The sequence below is a fragment of the Siniperca chuatsi genome, linkage group LG7 (genome assembly GCF_020085105.1).
Source record: "Siniperca chuatsi isolate FFG_IHB_CAS linkage group LG7, ASM2008510v1, whole genome shotgun sequence".
Lineage (NCBI taxonomy): Eukaryota > Metazoa > Chordata > Actinopteri > Centrarchiformes > Sinipercidae > Siniperca > Siniperca chuatsi.
The window spans coordinates 1,854,222-1,877,302 of record NC_058048.1 but is presented as its reverse complement, the minus strand read 5'-3'; the positions used below and the strand labels follow the sequence as shown (position 1 = coordinate 1,877,302).

Genomic DNA, 23,081 nt, shown 5'->3' with positions numbered 1-23,081 from the left:
TCACCAGAGCTACTGTATGTCCAATGTTTGGACCATTTAACATAGTTTGAAAAAAAATCCCCAAATGAAGCAGTTTTGTTGTTTTTGGGTTGTTGTTGTTTTGTTTTCTTTTTTTGCTGCATGGACCTGTCAGAAAGTTTTCTAAAGCAGAAAATCCTGTAGAAAAAAAACTGCAGCTCTTTTAATCTCTCAGCCTCCTCGCTGTGCCTCTAGTGACACTGTATGTGTCAGACCTGGCTGACAGGAGCAGCACACAAAAGCAGCTTTGGAAGTTTGGAGTGCGTGTATGACAGACACTCCTTTCAAGCATGCAATAGGAGCCTAAATAAGTAACATAGACGTTGGGTGAAACATAATTTTCTGCCTTATTATTTAGCTTTACATTAAACATTACCTGATTAATTTCTAAATAACCCCATTCAGTGCCGCATCTGTGGATTCAAATTCTACAGGCTACATTTTGCATTTGGATACTAATTCCAAATCCAAATAATAAATCAGCTTCACTAGCACAAACTATATTGTACATGTATGTATATACTACGTGCATACAAATTAATAAATAAATACAGAATGTATGCAATAAGTAAACATAGGCATGCAAAAACACAAAACTATAGAAATTCAATAAATACCAATATATGCATGTAGGATATGCATGTAGGATATGCTAAGGGGGTGCCTGCCATAACCTCGACTCCAAACCAAGGACTCTAGTTCCTTTCCCACAGCTACCAAACCAAGACTGGTGTTTACATTTAAGACAATCAAAGCAATCAAAGGCAGAAGATGGGACAGGATTAACAGCTAACTGCTAATGGCCCTGGGGGATCATGTTTGAGATTACCCAGGCCTCCCTAACGGCAGGGGAGCTGAAGCCCTGGTGTGCCTGGTATTTTACTTCTTTCTCTCAACCTACATGAAACTCCATACAGAAGAGCGGAATATTACTTAAATTGGGATTGAAAGAATAATAATTGGCCCAACATCACTGGTGGCACAACAGAACCAAGGATTGAACTGCCAGATTAAAATGTGTGTCTAAACACATAACTGCACAGCCACTCATCCCTCACAACCTGGGACACTCCCCCAGACAGTCAAACCCCCCTCCCTTCTGATTGCCTCTCCTCTCCCCTGTTTCAAACAAAGAAACTCTTTTCAAAGAAACATGTGCTCATAAAACACCACAATGCTATTACTACTTTTAAGAGAGAGATAAACAGATGATGTTTGACATCATTGTAATCCCCTGGGCATCACAAGACAAGATCTTTCTTCATGGTAGTTATTTAGTAACAAGGTACAGTTATTTAATACGTCCACTGATTTGTCAGATGTATCTGTGGACTTCCTTACAAAACTTTCTGTATAAAAAGACCTTCACCAGAATGCAACGGTGGTTCTTCTTTGTTACCGGTGCAAGGTGTCCCATTCTGTCTCTGCGTTGCCAAACCAACTTAAATTTTTTACTAATCTTGATCCCTGCAGCTGCAACACTGTCTTCTCCTGACGGCACCACAGCGACTCCCCAGCTGCCAGCACGGACAAGCAAGTTACATGCTTCTTCTTTGCTAACCGGGTGAATTCATGAATTACAATTGGCCTCTCTATCACTATTTGATTAATAAATTTACCACCGCTTGTACACCTGCTGCTTCCAGTGACAGTCACTCCTCTCATTTGGTTTATTCTGTTGCATAGCCTACTTTCCCTGCTAAACTTTATTTCTGCATTTATATTTCTTCACTGTAGCGTCATTGTATGTAAAGTTAGTGTTTTATTGCGTCATTGTTGTGTCTTTATTTGTTAGTAGTGTTAATAATAAATTTTTTAAATATAAAGTTGTTGCCTTTGTTTTCTGTAACTTTCAGTCACTTCACGTATCCAGTTCCTTGTTCCTTCATTCTACCTGAGTTCAGGTTAATTCCAAAAGCTAATTTGCACATTATAGACACTCGGCTGATTACCAAGAAAAAGAGCATCAGTGTTTGTTGTGTAGACTTAAAGTGGTTCCACCTAATAATTTTAATGTATTTCCCCAAAACTGCTGCTCCTATTCCTTTAAAGTATGCAGGGTTGCCAAGCTTTGAGTGTTTCATATGGAAATAATATTGATGATGTCATGCTGTGTGCAGATATGCTACCATATGGGCAGTGAGACAGACCCAGACCAGAGAGACAAGCAGACAGACAGGTCTGATATTGACATCCTCCAGCGCTACATCGCCCGCTGTTTACCTGGCCTGGTCCCTGAACCTGCTGTGGTGGAGAGCTGCATGTATACGGTTAGTATCAACACTCCACGCCAGTGTTCATAATGGTCATCCTAATCCATCAAAGTGTTGAGATTTAAGCTTCAGAAGGAAAAGGAATTTGATGATATCTGTTTCATCATGAAATATCAGAAAATTCAACAAATGGGTCACTGGCCACACCTATTAATGATACATTTATTAAGGGTATAAGCTTCATTAACAACAAGCCTCCTCCACACGCAGCTCACCTACTGTTGTGAAAATGGAAATCCTAAAAACGGAAGTTGTGTTTTTCAGGCATCTTTATAAAACATAGTGCTGACGAAGAAAGTCAACAGTGCAGACACGTAGGGGGGAGAAAGAAACAGAAAAAGGCAGGCAGAGCAAGCCAGTGTGCAGAGACCAGAGGTGTAGGTGTGTGCATGTGCGTGTGTGTGGGGGGAAAAGAGAACTGAAGTGAAAAGCAAGGTGAACAGATTAAAACGGTGGTGATTTAAGTAGAATTAAAATGGTAACATAATAAATAACCTAGGGTAATAGAATAGAATAGGGTAATATATTATTCTTTCAAATATTATAAAATATTTAAACATTTTCAATAGACAAATATATTTTTTGTTGCAGAATAATGCCCTGCAGTACATACTTTGTTTCTTGTTACATTTGTTGGTTTTTAAGAGAAAATGATTGAATAAAATATTGAAATATTAATGAGCCAAGTTTTTGTTCATTATTTTGGGTAAATTAATTGTTAATCAAATAATAAAAAAATATCTTTAGAATAATCGATAAATTAGTCGTTAGATTAATCAACTAATTGAAGAAATAATTGTTAGATTAATCAATTAAAAAAATTATGGTTAGGTGCAGCTCTAGTTTGAAATAAAAGCATAAGTAACATTTTTACAATTACATATTTGCAGTTTCATTTTAAATAACAACATAATATCTGAAAATCTTGCTGACCCTCAGTTGTTTAATTTCTCACCTTGCTACAAATGTAGAAGTGTACTCTAAGGTGTGTCAGTACACTGTGACATCACTATTGGGTTTGGTTACAGGTGCAGCAGACTTGAAACTTTCAATCTGATAGGTCAGGTAAACACTGCCTTTGAGACTGGTTTTAAGTTACTCTTTAAATGGTGAAAACCATCAATGATAATATTTTTTATAATAATATATTTACAATTTCAGTGACTTAACTATTTTGTTTGTATGTATGTATGTATGTATTTAAGTGTAAAACAACACCATGTAACATTAAAATGATATGATAAATGGACTCTTGATGACTACCAAGAACTACCAAAAATCTCTTATATTTTTTATAACTAGTAGGCCTTTTTAATTCAATCACTACTCTTTTTGTTGAGCTGACTACATCAGGCTATTTTAACTATGTCCTCACGTATAGCTGTCTTGTTACAAGAAGAAAACAGGATCGAAGTTCCGAAAGTGTCTTCTCTTCAACAATATTCCAAGTTCAACAGCAGAATTCACTTCTTTTTTCCTCCATTACTTTCCAGAGATGCGTATCACGTCATGTCCCAGCATTTTGCAATACTTTATGCAAAACAGATCAACTGCAATCTTTAGTCTTAGGCTACATCCACACTAATACATTTTTGTTTTAAACGGCATAACTTTTGCTGCATTTGTGTCTAGCATCCACTCTACTTCGGCATTTTCAAACCCCTCTAACAGAGAGTTTTGAAAACACTGCTGACCCCATTTCATTTTGAAAACTCCGGGATTGCATTTTAGTCTGGACGGGCGGAAACGGAGACTCCTGAAAACGATGACGCAGACACCCACGTTCACTTGTTGATTGCCTCGACTACTAGCCATGGTCTTATTATACATCCATGCTACCAGCGGTTAATTTAACATGGATAACAAATTACAGGCGTTGCTGACCCTGTTGTTTATGCTAGCAGCTGTTGTGCAGTTTAATTCTGCATTTTATAATGCTACTACTGCCTACATGCACAGGAGGCAAGTTATTATTATTCAACCTAAAAGATGGGACAATTCCTTCCTGCCCTAAAGAATTGGTGGAGAGCGAAGATGCTTTTTCTGTGTTTCTATTGGGTGATACAACTTATCCCCTGATGCCATACCTCATGAAGGAATACCCCAATGGCAGAGTTACCCCACAGGAGCAGTATTACGGGCTATCACTTTGCAAGGCACGCATGGTGATCGACCGTTCATTCAGACATTTGAAGGCACGGCTTGCAGCTTTGAGGTGGGCGATGGACATAAACATGGAGGACCTTTCTTTTGTTATCTATGCTTGTTTTTTTCTGCACAAATATTGTGAAGTTCACAAAGAAACTGTAAATTAACAAAGCATAAATGCTGTTCTCCAGTACAACAGGGACTTCCAGCCACCCAGCAGAGCTACTAATGTGAGAACAGACACTAAAGGGAAATGAGTGAGACATGTGTTGACTGAATTTCTTGATCCATTATGTAGTAAAACTTGATTTGTAACTGTTCATTTTTTAAAGTAAATTTGATGTGTGTGTTGGGACTCCACAGATGAATTCATTCATTTGGGTGATTGTTAACTGAACTTTTGTTAGGAGACTGCATTCTCTTCTGTCCCACAATCCTGAGAACCATTGAACGCAGCATTGGCCAGTCTGACCTGTGACCTGGATGTCACCAGGTCTGTTTTCCTCTCAGTGTGGCCTGCTCACTAGCAGACACCCACCTGAACTCTCTCCTCCTGGTTTTTCTGAGGTTTTTTTGTTGTGACATGTTTATCTGTTAGGTTAATTTGGTAGCCACACGCTAAGTTGATGTTAGTTATGTTATGCTCCACACAGACAGTCTTTGCATGCTAACTAACACTTTTTAACTTGGCATTATTATCTTAATTTGACTTGAACACAACCACAGACACAGCGGAGAGAAACTTTAAAGCTCCCGCTTCACATGTTCCTTTGTTTCTAACCATATGGGATCATGCTTGTGCACTCGAGACACACAGAGGCAGAACAAAGAAACATACACATATACCTTTTGGCGCGCACCCAGACCAGACACACACACACACACACACACACACACCCTTTGTTCCACAGTTTAGTATTTAGATTTAGACTCCACATAGTGTGTTTTTGCTTTGTTTATCTTCTAATAAAATCTTGTGTATAATTATGCTGGCTTCTTTAATGTTGCACAAGAGTGAGTGAATAGTTTAGTGTATTTTATAAGACTCATTCAATTAATTGGCTATTATTTCTCTTCTTTAAGAAGAGTGACTTTATTCATTAAAGTTATTTATGATTATCTGTGATAATTCTGATAGCCATAGTTAATCCCTGGCTACCCCAAGCATGCTGAAGTGTTCCAAATTGCTCCCGAGGGCTGTGCTGTCTGTGTGTGTGAATGTGCATTAGTTATTCTTTTTGATGAGCAGTTGGCACCTTGCATGGCAGCTTCTGCCATCAGTGTATGAATGTCTGTGAGAATCAGTGAATGCTGACATGTAGTGTAAAGCGCTTTGAGTGGTCGGAAGACTACAAAGGCGCTATATAAATGCAGTCCATTTACCATTTAATATGGACAGAGCTTATTTCTGAAACAGTGCTAAAACGCTTGTGTGTACAGAGATCATTTTCGTTTTAAAACGCTGTTTTAAAGTGAAAACATATGAGTGTGGACGGAGCCTTAGTTAATATCCCACTAAATTGACAAGTTGCCCCCTGGGTTATTTGTTGCACTGTAGGCTTAGCAACAATCCCTCAAAGAGAGAACACAAGTGAACTTGCTCCCTTTTCATTGTAAAGGGAACACAGGGTTTGTTCTTATTTAAATAATTACAATTGTATTTATGATACAGCTTATCAAGAGTTTTCCAACAATATACAAATCTCAGTTTTATTCACACAAACAAAGCATGAAGAGCCAGCTATATATATACACACACACACACACACACACACACATTTGTATGAAGATATATTGATTTGTAAAGCATTCTTCAATGGTTTTGTTAAAAATATACATTTGGCTCTTTAATATTTGTATGTTGTTGGTTCAGTCCAACATAGTATTATTGTAATGACATTGCAGCCTCGTGGAGCCATCTTAGTTAATAATATGTTCAAGTTTATTAGTGGGTGGTTAAACTATATGAAGTGTATGAGTTGCTGGCTGTCTATTTAATTTACTGCTGGATGTTACTCTCCAATGCCATTCTCAGGTGTTAGATTCTGTTTAGGCTATGCAGAACTGTGTGTGTGTGTGTGTGTGTGTGTGTGTGTGTGTGTGTTGCAGGAGTGGAGGGGGTTGTGCAACCACTCTGCCCTCCAGCAACACAGCAAGCTGGTTTTTCCATGATCACTGAAGCTGTAGGACAACATAATTTCTGTGACCTTGTCCAATGCCCCTGAAAATCCTGATAGTCACACTCCTTTCTCACTTAACAGCAAATGTTTTGTTCCATTGCCAGCAATTCTTAAAAGATGACAGAGAGTTACATTACATGTGTTTCTATAGTTGTGGGGAAAAATGTCCTTTTGTGGGAAGTCATTATGTATTCTACGATACTCTTTCATCCAATCAAACACATTTTTAAACACATTTTCCACAAAGACTTTGACAGGAACAGCTCCAAAGGCCACATGGCTTTATGTGTCTCCTTGTCAAATGTTTCCCAGGACAACCTGCAAATGCTCAGTTCACTATTCATATCTTCATATAGTGGAATGAAGAGGCAGGGGAAATAAGGCTGCAGATCTCATGACTAAATATGCACAAGCTGCATTGCTTTAATCAGAAAATTGGGCCAAATAGTCAGAATCTGTGAGATCGAAACTCAGCCTGTAGATCCAAACCTAAATAGATTATATTTTTCAAACCAACAGGTTTGCAATCAAGGTATAAAGTTGACAGTTTGGTCATAGTGAATCAGTTTCTCCTACAATCTTGACCCTTTCATTTTAATTTTGGACTATTTGTTGTTTTTGCAGCTAACACCTGACCGTCATTTTGTGCTGGACTGCCACCCCGCCTACAGCAACATTGTGATTGGAGCAGGATTCTCAGGTACAACACAATACAATACAAAACAACTCAAAACAAATCAAAGAAAATCTATGATCAAGCTATGTGTGTGTTAGGATGGAGTATGCCACTTTTACCATAGCAACTTGCCATCTAACGAAACATAACTACTGTTTATACATATTTTGGGAAGTACACATGTCAAAATGATTTTTGCCAGCATTGGAATTAAGGTTCATTTACTTCTCTAACTATTAGTAGAAGCTGAAACCAGCAGCCTTCCAGCTATGAGAATTAATTTAGAACAATGTAGAATTATGATGACAATGATTAACTATTCCACAGAAAATTGTCTGCCTCTGACTCATAAACAAGCTCTGTGTGAATTCAAAGATAAACTTTCCCCAAACATCCTATCTTACTCTCCTTTCGGGTCATAAAACAACCCCTGCCAGGACTCAGAGAGGACGCCAATAAAAGTTAAGTGACAGTAAGCCAATTTATGACCCTCACTAATCCCCCCTCGGGATTATATCTGGACTTCATCAATAAAGGCAACAAAGAACAAAAGAAACCGACTTTGCAATTCAGAGTCAAATGTACATTGATTGATATACCATGTTTAATTAATGGTGTAGAAAAAAGGAAGGAAGTTTTATTTCAACATGCTGATTTTGATACAGGAACTGAGCAAATCCAGAAAGGAGATGTAAATTGGAATGTCAAATGTCACACCTTTGCTGTTAAGTATATGTTTGCATATATAGTAACATATGTATGCGTATTAATACTAACAGATGTAATATGTGTTATGGGTTACGATCTAAGGACCCGAAAGCGGAACACAGCGAGGTGGAGAGCCGGATGGTTGGTTTTAACAGTTTTTATTTGCACACCAGTATTGGTCGTTGAGCACTCTTCCAGAGTAGGCGGAACAGGTGTAGTTCGCTGGGGACAGGCGTGCAGTCTACCGACACAGTCCGTGGAGCACCGGCTGGGTTCCAAGGGGCGTAAGCGCTGAGTGGGGCTTCTGGATGTGGCTTGGGTAGCGTGGCTGGTAGAGCAGGAAAACAGCTGGCTTGGGTAGCGTGCCAAGCAGAACAGGGAAGCGGCATTGCAGAGATCAGGGAACACACGGTGGCTGCAATCAACACAGAGTGTCGGAGGAGACTGGTTTCAGTTGGGATACATGGAAAGTGGGTGGACTGTCATGGAGTGGGGTAGTTTTAGTCTGACCGCAGAAGGATTAATGATGCGTTCGATAATGAATGGACCAATGTAATGGGGGGAGAGTTTCCTAGATTCAGTTCTTAGCGGAATGTTCTTGGAAGAAAGCCAAACCTTCTGACCTGGTTTATAGGGTGGTGCTGGAATCTGGTGACAATCCGCGATGTGTCGGTTCTTTTCCGCAGACCAGAGAAGTGCTGCCCGGGTCTCCTTCCAGACTTTACGGCAACGTCAAAATGGTGTTGAACGGAGGTGACTGCCAGTTCACTCTCTTGTGATGGAAACAGTGGAGGCTGGTACCCTAATGAGGACTCAAAAGGAGACAGACCTGGTTAGTGAATTGTGTGCATACTCAACACAGGGAAGTTGGGAGCTCCAGGAGGAAGGTTTGGTGGCTGCCACACATCGAAGCGCTGCCTTGAGGTCCTGGTTGGCTCTTTCCATCTGGCCGTTGGTCTGGGGATGAAATCCGGAGGAGAGGCTGATGGTAGCTCCAAGGAGGCAGAAAACCTGTTGGACTAGGAGATCCGCCATCTCTTGTGCTGAGGGGAGTTTGGTTAATGCCAGAAAATTAACAGCCTTAGAAAAACGATCTATGATAGTGAGGATAGTGGTGTTACCTTGAGATGGGGGTAACCCTGTGACAAAGTCCAATGCAATGTGTGACCAAGGGCAACTGGGAATGGGAAGTGGCCATAGTAGGCCAGCTGGTGGCTGGTGAGTCGACTTTCCTCTAGTGCAGACGGAGCAGGCTGCCACGAAGGCCCGAGTATCCGCTTCCGTAGTCCTCCACCAAAAGTGATGCTTGAGTAGGGAGAGAGCCCGGGTCATGCCGGGGTGACAGGAAAAATGAGAATTTTGTGCCCACTGGAGCACCTGGGAACAAACAGAGTTAGGGACAAAGAAACGATTAGGAGGGTCATTCCCGAGGGCCGGCTGGTGCCGCTGGGCCTCTCTAGAGGCCCAGAGGGTAGAAGCGTTCGTTATTCCGAAGGGCATGACCAGGTATTAAAAGTGTCCTAATGGGGTGTTAAAGGTCATCTTCCACTCATCCCCTTCCCGAATACAGACCAAGTGGTAGGTGTTCTGGAGGTCCAGCTTGGTGAAAACGGTGACTCCCTGAAGGGGTTTCAAAAGCAGAGTTGATTAGCGGCAAAGCCTATTTGTTCTTAATGGTGGTATGGTTGAGACCTCAAAAATCAACTCAGGGGCATAGTGTCTTGTCCTTTTTCGCCACAAAGAAGAATCCTGCCCCTGCTGGAGAAGATGAAGGGTGGATTAGTCCAGCCTGCAAAGAGTAACCCCACAATATAATGTACCTTGGATTGATCTGAAGGAAACGTCAAGGGTCGCTGGCAGAATACCAGTGAGCACTGCAGAAGAAAACCCCAACATCTCGTTATATCTCCACCGAAGGGATCCGGATTGGAGGCGTAGGAATGCCGGGGTGGAGGCGATATCGGTGATGGATTTGCCGGAGTTGCTGGTGAAGGTTGCGCCAAAGAGACAGGAGAAGAGAGCTGAGTAGTGAGTCTTGACACTTGGTTAGTGAGTTGTGTGATCTGGGTTACCATGGCTTGATTGCTGTCAGAGAGAGCCCGGAGGACTTGTTCATGTTGCCCCAGCAAAATCCCCTGGCTGGTTAATGCTTGATGGAACAGAGTTACTTCCAGGTTGGTGTCCACTGGGTTCATGTTGGCCAGATTCTTCTGTTATGGTTAACGATCTAAGGACCCAAAAGCGGAACACAGCGAGGTGGAGAGCCGCATAGTTGGTTTTAACAGTTTTTATTTGTACACCAGTATTGGTCGCTGAGCACTCTTCCAGAGTGGGTGGAACAGGTGTAGTTCGCAGGGGACAGGCATGCAGTCTACCGACACAGTCCGTGGAGCACCGGCTAGGTTCCAAGGGGCATTGATATTAATAAATTAGTAATAATAGGAATGACAGCTATAGGAAAAATAATGTCAGCATCAGTAACAGAGCCAATAACAACAACTGTAGTAGCAGTTGTCGAGCAGGAACACGGGGGCAGCAGGTGGCCCACAACCACAGATCCAGTCTCTGCAGCTCCGGAGGCAGAAATACCTGCTGATTTTCACTGGTCAGTGCCAAAATTATCCACTTATCTGATTACACTGGTCCTCTATCATTTATGAGTTATTTACCACTGTATTCATCTTTACTCATGGTTGCATTTATCCGCTCATTTGTGTGTCTAGTTGTTTGTCTGTTGTTAGTTCTGTGTGTAATAAATGTAAAAAGATAATTACCCTTTGGTTTCTGTAACTTACATTCAGTCCCTTTACGTATCCGTATCTCTTGACTGATCAAGAGAAACCGCTTAGTGTAAAACTGAGCTAAATTTTAACTACACGTTAAGTGGTGGAGAATGTTAATTAAATTGCTGCCGCTTCGTATTCACTAAACGTTGATACAGAATGCAGACAGAAACACAGAGATTTCTGACAACAATAATGAAGACACTGCATCACAGCTGAATAGTTTTAGCATAAGTTTTCACTTAGGACTGTACAGGTGTGAGTTGACAACAGTGATGTTCGCCTTGGGGTGTCAGTAAGAACACACAGGATGCTCAGATACGGTTAAGTCTTCTTTATTGACTTTCTCTTCACACAATAGCATAGTATGGCAACCACTGAGGCATACAGGTGTGGAGTTGACAGACAACAAGAACAAATACAAGATGCCAAGAGAATATGAGAAGAACCACAGCAAACACAGCTGCCAGAGCAAACACTGGCAGCTTCACCAAGCAAACCACCACTGCCAACAGTTAACAGGGGGCCCAAGTTCGCATCCTTGTCTTCCAGTTATTATGACCAAATGCCTCTCTTGCAGAGTCAGCCAGCCACCAATGCCTACCCCAGGTATCAGAAAGAAGCAGCTAAACTAACATTAGCAGGAGCAAGCAGCAAATTAGCATTAGCTTAATAGATTCAATCAATATGCAGTGAAAGATTCAATGTAAGCTCCGTTCAGTCCAAAACCAGTGGTCTACTCACGGTTTGTCAGAGATGCACACAATTTCCAACACTCAGATAAACTTAATGCTGTATTTTTAAGCATATCCTCCTATCAGTTTTAATACATTACAGTGATTATATGAGTGCATATCAAAGGGAGGAACAAAAAAAATACAATAGCTACAGTGCAATGCAAGATGTGTTTAAATATCACCAATTTTTATTTAATAAGAGACAGTGAAAACAATTTTTTTCAGCCTTGATCATTAGGATTTGAATTTAGTAATTGCAATTCATCCTCTGGGCACCATGAATGTCTGTCCAAAATGTCATGGCAATCAATTCAATAGTTGTTGAGTTATTTCAGTCTCAACCAAGGTGGTGGGTTCATCTGAGCACCATAGAAATGAGAGAAACACAAGGATTTCTGTGTTCAGATCCACTCAAGAACTATTGACACATGTACTGTATGTCGCTCTTATCTTCATAATCAGTTATTAAAGGCAAAATGCCATGAAGATGGTCTTAAAAAGAAAACAACACCACAAACAGTGTCTATGTACTGAAACCGATGGAGTCAAGTAGAAAATGTTGATATCAAAATGAAAATGTCAACAGCTCAACAAGACAGAGAGCAGAAAGTAGTGTATCTGGCACCTTGTACACCAGATGTGTGCTGATAAGTGCCAGCACAAAAGCAGCAGCAGCCAAAGAATCAGGAGCATGGAGCAAAGCAGCCCAGTGCTCGATGAGCAGCACAGAGGAGAGTGTGTGTGTATGTGCTCGCATGTGCACATGCGTGTAGCCCAGACATAAAAAGCTCCAGAGATACATGTTTGTGACCACTGTGGGTTAAAGAAACAAGATCAAGATTTATTAGACAAGAGGAACAAAGAAATGGAGAGTAGTACCTGTTAACATCAGTTCCAGACAGAACCAGACCTTTATTTGAGACAGGCTTTATTTTAAAGAGAGACCTTTATTTTTATTCATGTTTACCTGTTGTCTTTATATTCAGGACAGCACTTATTGCATCAGTACAACAACAAAGTCATGTCATAGTCACCACTCTGCTGCTCCCACATTCTCTTTTTAACACGAGTCCTACTGTTTTCATTCACTAATTCCAGTTGGTTCTATTTTGCTGTTATTTCGTGCTGAGTTAAGTTAACACAGAACAAAAAAACAGCGAAGTAGACACGATTGGAAATAATTTGTGAATATTTGTGAAATCAATATTTGTGTTAAAAAGAGAAGATCAGAGCAGCAGCATAGTGAGTGTGACATGTCTCTATTGAGACCAAAATTTTTTGTCTATATGTCTACAGGTTTTCAACACAGAAGACATCTGTATATGAAGGACTAGAGGAGAGTGTCAGTAGTCTTGTTTCCATCAATGTATTTTTATGCACATTTTGAAGTATCGCATTAGAAAAGGTTGAAAACTTTCAATTTCGCAAAAAAAGTTTTTACACTCACTTGAGGTGGTTTTTGCCTTTTTCGAAAAAGAGTTAATGCGCTTAATGGGAGATGGAAACACCTTTTCCCAATAAGTTCTGATGTAGCGAACATTTAACTCACATGACTGATCAGCTGTTTCTGCTCCAAGAGAAGAAGAAGAAGAATGTTTCCCCTGTCTGTGTCTTCCCGGATATTCCCATAATGCGCGAAAACATGGCTGATAGTAACAACAGGCATGTGTGGACTGATGAAGAGACCAAATTATTCCTCTTGCTCTCCTCTCTTCTTCTTTTGAGGTTTATTGGTGGTTGGCAAACAACTGGTTTTGGTTGCAGTTTGCGACCTCTACTTCTTCTACTCCATTTTACAGCCATGCGTAATGTAGCCTTATGCCAACTTCTGACGAAACTACACTGTAGCCTAGTTTATTCACTCCAAACCAGTTGATGGAAACGCACCTAATTTCAATTCAATTCACTTTTATTTATATAGCGCCAATTCATAACAGAAGTTATCTCATTGCACTTTTCCTATAGAGCAGGTCTAGACCATACTCTTTATAATATTATTTACAGAGACCCAACAAACCACATTGATAAGACATTCTGAGCCTTAGTAATGAAAAAAAAAAGTTGAAAAAGTTGAAAAAGTTCATATTACAGTTTTTTTTATTCGCTTTGGTACTATTTTCACAAGTATGTGGCAAAACCTCACAACTGTTCAACTCAAAACTCAAAGCAGATCATCAAAAAGTCTGTTTTTTCAAACATGTTATCACATGTTCAACTGACAAAGTACCATGCACAAAATTACACAATCACTTTTTCACCACACCTAATCAGTGTGTCATCAAAGAGATACCTTTTATATGAAGTCATTGTCTTTCACAGTGCAATGCTCACAATACTTTTGATACGCTTCTCATCTAATTTGCATAAATACATTTGACCAACACTTAATCCGACTGATCTTAATGCTTAATCACTGAACCGTTTGGTAAATCTATATATTCATCATATTATATCATTTCAGCAATAAACAGTATATCGATTTTGAGAACTACAGACATAAAATGTGTTTTTGTACGAACATATAAATGAACCACACATGATGATTACTCGTTATTGCTAATTGCAGCAAGGAATAGGAAGAGCTCGTGGACAAGGGATCTGTCAGAGAGGTGGGCATGGGCACCAACAGAGAGGTCAAAGAGGTGGGCATGGGGCCCATCAAAGGGTTGGTCATGAGAGAGGGGGAGGCAGAACTGTTGTCTCTAATGAAATCCGGACCTTCATCGTTGATCATGTGGTGAACCGAGGCCTTACTATGGCAGAAGCTGCCAGATTAGTTGATCCAAATCTAAAATTATCAACTGTCAATTCTATCATCCGAACCTTTCGCCAAGAAAACCGGTAAGTGTGGAGGATGTATACTATTACATTCACAGTAAATTGTAATGCATGTAAATTCATCAGACATGTTACAGTATTTGTACAGTATGATCTATTGACAGTATACTCTGTTCTATGCTTAGAATTGACAGAAAACCCCATAGTGGTGGCCGTGGCCGTGTGCTGACCGACCAGCAAGAGTTGGCAGTGGTGGAAATGGTGAGGGCCAGGAATGATATATGGCTGTCAGAAATAAAGCAGGCAATTGAGGAGAACAATGACACCTTTGCCAATGTGGCATCCATCAGCCTACCAACAGTAGCCCACCTTTTGAGAGGCACCAGGTAAATGTGGTGGAGGAAACATCTCCATGTGCGCAGCTATCTCTGAAGATGGTGTCGTAGAACGTAGGCCATTACTTGGCTCCTATAATGCTGCACATCTTATTGAGTTTCTCAATGAAATTGAGCCGGCCTGTCAAGGTGAAGGGGTCACCTATGTAATTGTGTGGGACAATGTCAGTTTTCGCCACACAGAGGTAGTTCAAGCATGGTTTCAGCCCCATCCTCGATTCATGACTCTCTACCTGCCTCCATACTCTCCTTTCCTCAACCCTATTCAGGAATTTTTTTCAGCATGGAGGTGGAAGGTCTATGATCGCCAACCCCTTGAGCATGCCACCCTCCTTCAGGCCATGGATGATGCATGTGATGACATCAATGTAGACCAATGTCATGGATTCGTCACGCCAAAAGGTTTTTTCCAAGGTGCTTGAACAATGAAAACATTCATTGTGATGTGGATGAGAATCTATGGCCAAATGCTCAAGACAGGCTTGATCCAAATTAATGTAATGTGTGCACTAAATGTTATGTTTTGTTCTCATTTAGTTACATAATAGAAAGTATACCTATGTTACAATTATATCTGAAAAATAAAAACTAATTTGCCCAAATGATTGTAGAGGATGTCTTCATTGATCCTTCACTTGATCACACATAGGATGGATATTTTGGAAATTATAGATTATGTGACTAAGTAATGTAAGTGTATTGCCTAATGTGAAACTGTGTAATCTGTCTTTTATAGTACTGTAGCATATTAATTTCAGCACTTCTAAGGCCGATTTGAAACATGTATCTTGCATTGTTTGCTGTTGGATGAACTGATTGTTAAAAGTACTAAACTGAAAGAAGATCATACTGTTGTGTTTCAGTGATTAAACCAAATGTTCCCATTACATATTACAATAATCTTGTGTTTGAAACAATGATTATGTGGACTGAAAACATGTGCAACTGACTGAAAGCGTTCCATCAGGTTTTGAAAGAATGACTAGCTGCGTTACAAGTGTGATCACTTTGGAGTTTTGAAAATGTACACCTTGTGAAAATAGTACCAAAGCGAATAAAAAAAACTGTAATGGATTTTGTCACTCCTAATATTATTCTTTGTGTTACTTCTATTTAGGGGATAATCATGATCTAAATTTTGTAAGCTCAATTTGCATAATTTGGGGGATGTTAACAGGTAATATAATGTTGCCATGGATTCAGTGAGTAACACTGTGGGCTACAACTTGAGCCCCTTTGTGTTTGTTTTTTTGCTTATATTTATTTACATTTTGGCAAACTGGCACTATTAAAAGTATGCTGAATTGGCTATTAGCAGTTCCTGTTTGCAGTATATCCATCTAATGATTCTCAAGCAAGTTCTGGAGTTTTACAGAGTTCCTTTTTTCTATGCTTTCTTAGTGTGTTTATGGACTATTATTTGTGATGGACATGGAAATGATGATCCTTGGCTGCAGTGTAAGTTACACTGAATTATAAAACATGGGCATCATGTGTGTTCATATTTGACTGAGTTATGACTCAAAGAGGGATTATGACTTTTGACGCAAATTGTTGCAATCAAGCACTACCAGTTTGAAAGTAAACCTCCATGAGCTGTGCATCACAGCCAGTGCTGCAGCTCTAACTGCTGATCATGTTGGTGAGTGGCCAAATCAGTGGTCAAACTACAATAACTAACTCAATGGCATGCTCCTTTCACCTCACGCAGTATCTTTGCCTCATGTCTCTCCCTCTGCGTCCCCCCTTCAACTCCCTGGGGAGGTGCATCTTACAGTTTGAAAACCTCTGCATTAGACTGCTTTCTTATCTCTTTTGCTTTGCTGGGTTTTGCAGATGTAATGAATTCCATTCTCCATTACAATGGTTCAAGCAGATAACTGTCCAACAAAGAATGATAAAGACAAATATTGATCACGTTTAAAACACCTGGGAGACCGACTGACTCATCCATTGGTACTGAAGGCTGCTGGACATTTTTTAGGAATAAGACTTACAGTATCTGGGATAGGGGAATGACTGAAGTTTGGAATCCTAGATTATTTAATGATATTTAAAACAGAAAAAAGGTCAAAATTATGTAATCATCCATACGATTGCTTTAGTAAAATAACAGGCACTATTACATGTACAAGAATGTGTAGGTTAATCTGTTTAATTACATGTTCATGTAAGCTAGGTAACTAATTATTTTATTTTTCCCCAAATTAACAAGTAGTTAATACTTTATTTTTGTTTAATTGTAGCTAAAGTAAACCAGAAAACGTACATTTTGGGAATATGCTGTTTGCTGTCTTAACCAGCGTCAGCTGAGATATCAGTTTCACCATGTGTTCAGTAGAAAGATATTTCTAGGACATGATTATCTTAGCTTTGCACAAAAACCAAAGGGAAGAAACTTCTAAATGCACCTTCCAATGACTCCAAAACTATCCTATTTACACTTTGCACTCTTTTATTCATGTCTGCAAACAGAAATGTAAAATCCAATCATTGAGGTTTTAGGAGCAGTTACTTTTTAAGTTACTTTTTTTTTCTGTTGACCAACAACTGCTGAATGCCGTGACTGAATGCATCATCTCGAAGTTCCTGTCTCCTCATGTGGGGTTGACAGGTTTGAGCTCTGGCCTACATCTGATCTTTGCTGAGTCATAAGCTGATTTGTGACTAGCTTGCAAGCAAACACGTTAGAAACATGTAAAATTATAAAGCTATTTTACTTTTTACAGAGCTAGGCTGGCAGTGTTTTTGCTCCTTTGGTTTTTGCAAAGCTAGACCAAAAATGTTCCTGGCCTCTGTACTGGATGCACAGAGATTAAACTGATAGACACCTATAGTTCTCATAATGAATATATACTAGCCATGTCTCAGCCTATCAGAGGTCAGAACTAACTGTGGTACCTAGTTACTTTAAGGGACAGTTTCTCCTAGTTTTAAATAACTTTTCCTTTTCCTATTTTTCAAATATCCTCCACCATCAACAGTTACTTGCAAGCTTTCAGTGTTGATGAAAGTCAAATCAAGACAATACCAGAAATGCAATCATTTTATTAACTGAATCTAAGGACTGGTTTAAAGTTAAATTTTTAAAAAATAGTTGTTGGAAATTGTGTTTAAGATATAAGAGTGTATAAAAAGCTATCCTCATGTGCTCAAACTGTGTTCAGAGCTGCAGGATATCCACAGAGTCTAACTGGATACACCAAAACTTCCATGTACTCTAGGGACAGACTTTTAATGAGATGTTCTTGTCCATTGTGAAAGGTGAAAGCGCTTGTGCTTTGAGTCTACACTTGTGTTCTTCTCTAATTAACATGGTGAAGGCACCCAGAAGGCCAACTCAGATCCACCTCTCCTCTCCTACAGTTACCTTCAGTGTCTCCTGGCACTTTTCCATCTCTTAATGCAGTCATGTCCTTTACCTAATTATATCTAATTAATATCCTCCTCACAATTCTCTGCTTTTATAGGAGCTTGCTGGGATAAAGGGACTAAAAGTCTAAAGACAGACAATACAAAAATGTTGGACAAATGAAATTTATACTAATGATTTTGCTATTCTTAGAGCCTTATGAGTAGAGAAGCTAAACATGTTTGTGACCCTGCTTTCACACCAAATGCACAAGTGCAACATTTTGCAAAGTAAGGTCATTCTGTTCCATGGAAGCCCTCATTTCTTCCCAGAAGCTTTTAGAAACAAATTTCTCCATTAGAAACATTTAAAACTAGATGAGTATTGAGGACAACATGGTGCAGCATCTCTGTACTTGGTTACTGCATAGCCATAGCAGCATACACTGCCCCAATTTTCTGCCAGGATACGAGAGGCACGAGAGACTTAACCTTTTCCATTTTTGATGATCCAAAAAGGAAAAGGTTAATCTCCTTGGGAGCAGGATCATGCTCAAAAAATGTAATGGCAATCATTTGCCCTAGATGACAAGCCAGGGATTCACCAATATTTTTAAGGATCATCCTCTGTGAATTTAATGGCAATTTGACTAGAAGTTTTGAAAATATCTTGCTCTAAAGAAGCCATATAATCATGGTGACTCAGTGCAGGTGGTGACCCACCTCTGCAATAAAATAGTGTGGGGAAACCTGGTGTGGTGCGGCTTTATGCCATGTTCACTTCATGTGAGATGGAAGATAGAGATGGGAAAGATTCACAAGTTAATAACTTGCGAGCATTCACATTATCATACAATGCAAGACAGTTGTATGATTGATAGCAGGCTTGGTTGTGTAAAGGGTAAACAAGACTAGTCTACAGCTATGCTAGTGGCTCTGTGAGGCTGAAGTTAGGCACAGTGCTTTGAGCTAAATGCTAAAGTCAACATGCTTACTTGCTCACAGCAATAAAACTAACATGCTGATGTTTACCATGCATAATGTTTATCATGTTCACCATCTTAGTTTAGTATGTAAGCATGCTAACATTTCCTAATTAGCACTAAGCACAAAATTCAGCTGAGGCTGATGGGAATGACATTAGTTTTATTAGTATTTAGGCACACAGCAAAGTATTGATGTTATGATGATACTAAATGAAAAATCATGGACGTTATTACAGTTCTTCCTGAGGGGAACATAAATATCTGTACCAAATTTAATCTAATAGCATTTCACACTGAACAAAAAATGTTAATCTCACTGTAGCACTAAATGAAAACTCAAGAGATCACCAAAGTTTATGTGATCATTCCTCTGCGGACCATGAATGTCTGTACTAAATTTCATGGGGATCCATCCAATAATTGAAATATTTCAATCTTGACCAAACTGGTAGACTGACCTACATTGGTATTGTTGCTTGCATGGCTAATAAAAATACTCCAATATCTATATCTGTTGAATTAGTATTTACTTGCTATAAATAACAGATTTTAGCTGATCAAGGGTTAGGGTTAGGCATTCATTTGTTATGTTATTCGTTTGTTATGTTTTTTTTAACGGCACTTCCATAATATTGAAAAACAATGTATATGGGCATTTAATAGTGCTGTTGATGGATTCAGGTCCAAATTGATAATGACACCAAACCACAATTTTAGAGCAAAGTATTTGAATTCTACATATTGTGCTATAAATATGCATAGTGACTGCCCTGTATAGGTTGAAACCTGGCTATTACAATTGCATTTTGATATTGGCTGATCTGGAGGCAGGGGACATATATGGTGGCAGCTTTTCTTCATCAACCACCACCCACCCACCTTTTTTTCCTGCTTGAAAACTCACCAAGTACTCACCCCATTACTCAGGGCTACGTAACATCATACATTTTGTTGCTCTGATTGGTTGTAGGTCTATCCAATTGCGCCCTCTCCCAGCGCTGCCCATGTTGATATTTTTTTCACATTCTAGAGGCATTCTTTGAGTTGCCATTGTAGAGGCACCTGAGCCAAAACTTTGGGGTTTAGTTACTCTTTTATCTCCAAGTCAGATATATTGGAACTCTCAGTTTTCAAGTCATAATTTTGACTTGGATGATGACATGAATGCCATTTACAAGTCAGAAACTGGTAATTACGGTAACTCTTACATGATTTCAATGTAGCACTATACTCACATGTCTCCAGAGAACAACTTTAGGCTCTGCTTATTGTGTTGATTAGTCAGTGTTAATTATCTGTACCGTTTGTACTTATTCTCCAGCTTCTCTGCAGATGCAGTAAAGAAGCTCAGAACCATATTGCATAAGTTCACAGGGCTTCTCCCTAATACAGAAAAAAATGTGTTTCCTTCCTCCCCCTCCTGCATTATGTGCATTTGTCATCAAAGCCCAACACAAGTCCTTTAAAGCAAGTACTGGGGGGGGGTTCCCATAGCTGCAAAGTCACTCTGTGGGCTTGGCCATCTATTGAGGTTTTCCATTCTCCTTCTCTGGCGAGATGAAAATTCATGTGGCCAAACTGTCAGAGCCAAGCTTTTATGACTTCAAAGGCAGGCAGAATCTACGGGAGCTCTGAGACCTTTATCAGATGGCAATGTGCTACATTCCTCAAGCCCTGTTGACATTCACAATTTTCCTCTCAGACCTTAGCAACAAGTACAATCAGGCTGCTGGATTTTGAAAATAGACACTCTCTCATCTCACTCCTGGGCTGGAGCACATTAAGCCATTACGCAGAGAAAGGACAAATCTCCCTTAATTTAGCATGTTCCCAGTTCACTAAAGTGAATAGATGCTCAGTGACAGGTATTGCAACAGTTTTGCTCTTCTTTTATGTATTCACTCATGTGGGGTTCGAACCCATCACCTGATTCAGACAAAGGCCCAGAGATGTAGGCTATTTATAGGCTAACTACAGGGTGCAGGGCATGGATTTGCTCACATTAGGACACTGAGTCATCTGACATGGTTTGATGACCTACATACGTATTTTGCTCACTATATTGACTTCTCTTCTCCAGGTCACGGATTCAAGTTTGGACCAATCATTGGCAAGCTTTTGAGTGAACTCAGCCTGGGAGAAGTGCCATCCTGGGACCTGTCACCTTTCCGAATCAGGCGCTTCCAGGCAAAGACCAAATCAGCTTTATAGAGCTGGGGCTAGATACTCAGACCATCAACAAGTTGTTGATTTGAGATTGTCATGGAAATTTAGCACTAAAAACACGATCACACAATGACTGCATGTTTTGTCTACTGCTTTATCATTTTATGTAGTCAATGTGTGTTGCCAATTCCACATGGTGTAATCAGTGTGTACATGCAAATAGGTTACAGTCGGCTTTCTACAGGAATCTGATTTCTTAAAGGAATAGTTTGACATTTTGGTAAACAGGTTCATTCACTTTTTTTGCCGAGAGTGAGATGAGAAGATCAAAACTAAATATGAAGCTATAGCCAGGAGGTGATTAGCTTAGTTTAGCATAAAGACTGGAAGCACAGTGAAACAGCTAGCTTGGCTCTGTCCAAAGTAAAAAAATATAAATAAATCTGCCTACCAGCAAGTTTAAATTTTGCTAATGAACACATCTCATTTGTTTACTCCATTGCACAAACAAGTACAAGTTCTGGTTTTACAGGGAGTTACATGCTGAAACTATATTTCCCAAAATGTCGAACTATTCCTTCAAACGTCATGTATAAGAGAAAGCTGGTTTCAATAATTGGTGTAGAGGGGATTACAGAAGCCAGATGGTGGAGAAAGCAGATTACTTGGCCACATATACAAGATACAACACAGGGTTGTATAATGAGATTTTGTGTTGTAGTTCCCTTTATGCTTCTCAAAAAAAAAATAAAAAAAATTGGGGGGGTACTGTTCTTTAGTATCCTGTGGGCTCAGCGCAGGCACCTCACATGGTGCGACCACCGACAGGGAAACAACCATGGGCCTCAGGCAGGCAGAGGTCAAAACCAGGGAGCAAGTCCAAACAAAGCAAACAAATCCGACAGGGAGCAGGCAAAAGTTCAAGAGTCCACAATACAGGCAAGGTCCAAGGAAACAAAGAATCAATACAACAGAGCTCACAGGTAAGAAATGCCGGGATGCTAGACACGGAACAAAGTACAACAAAAATGCACATGACAGGGACAACGACCTGACAATGAACAAAGGAAAAGACCCGGACTAAATATATTAAGGTAGGTGAGACAACAAGACACAGGTGCAATCAATTAAGGTGGGGCCAACACTCTAAACTGGAGGGAAAGCAAACAAAGACAGGAAGTAAACCCACAAGACACATGAGGAGAGGAAAACACTACAAAATAAAAAAGGAAACAGGACAAAACCCCAAACTATGACATCTAAGTGGTTTTAATCACCCTCTGCAGAGTCCTCTGGTCGTGGGCCGTGCTCATCCCATGCTAGTTTGTGATGTTTCCAGTCAGGATGCTTTCTATTGCTCCTCTGTAAAAGTTAATATGAATTTGGCACAGGAATTTTGCAGAGGAAAGGGAAGCACAATGCAAATACCACCTAGAATTTTAAAATAGCAATAATGTAATGGTAGTGGGAATATTAATATTAATACATTAATAATAATAGGAATGACAGTCATAGGAATAATAATGACAATAATAACAACAGAGCCAACAACAACAACTGCAGTAGCAGTTGCCGAGCAGGGGCAGCAGGTGGCTCACAACCAAAGATCCAGTCTCTGCAGCTCTGGAGGTAGAAATACCTGCTGAAAGCGATGGAGGAGAGACGAGAGAAACGAGAAAGCACAAAACTACGGGAGGGAGAAGATGTCGAGTTAGTAACATGCAGTAATGGTTATCCCATTAAATGCATACAAATGGAGAGGGAGAGAAGGAGAGAGGAAAGAGGTGCATCATGGGAAGTCTCCTAGTAGTCTAGGCCTATAGCAGCATAACTAAGGGATGGTTCAGGACTCACCCAAGCCAGCCCTAACTACAAGTTTATC

General features: G+C 39.9%; 1 protein-coding gene across 1 annotated transcript in view; it reads left to right on the top strand.

Moving 5' to 3' along the window:
- Window positions 1-22,010, top strand: part of pipox (pipecolic acid oxidase) — an 82,259-nt gene extending 60,249 nt beyond the window's left edge. The window contains 3 exon segments of the mRNA XM_044202314.1: window positions 2,139-2,288; window positions 7,244-7,319; window positions 21,114-22,010. Of these exon segments, the coding sequence (XP_044058249.1) occupies window positions 2,139-2,288; window positions 7,244-7,319; window positions 21,114-21,244 (357 nt within the window). The 3' untranslated portion in view covers window positions 21,245-22,010.
- The last annotated feature ends 1,071 nt before the right edge of the window (window positions 22,011-23,081 follow it).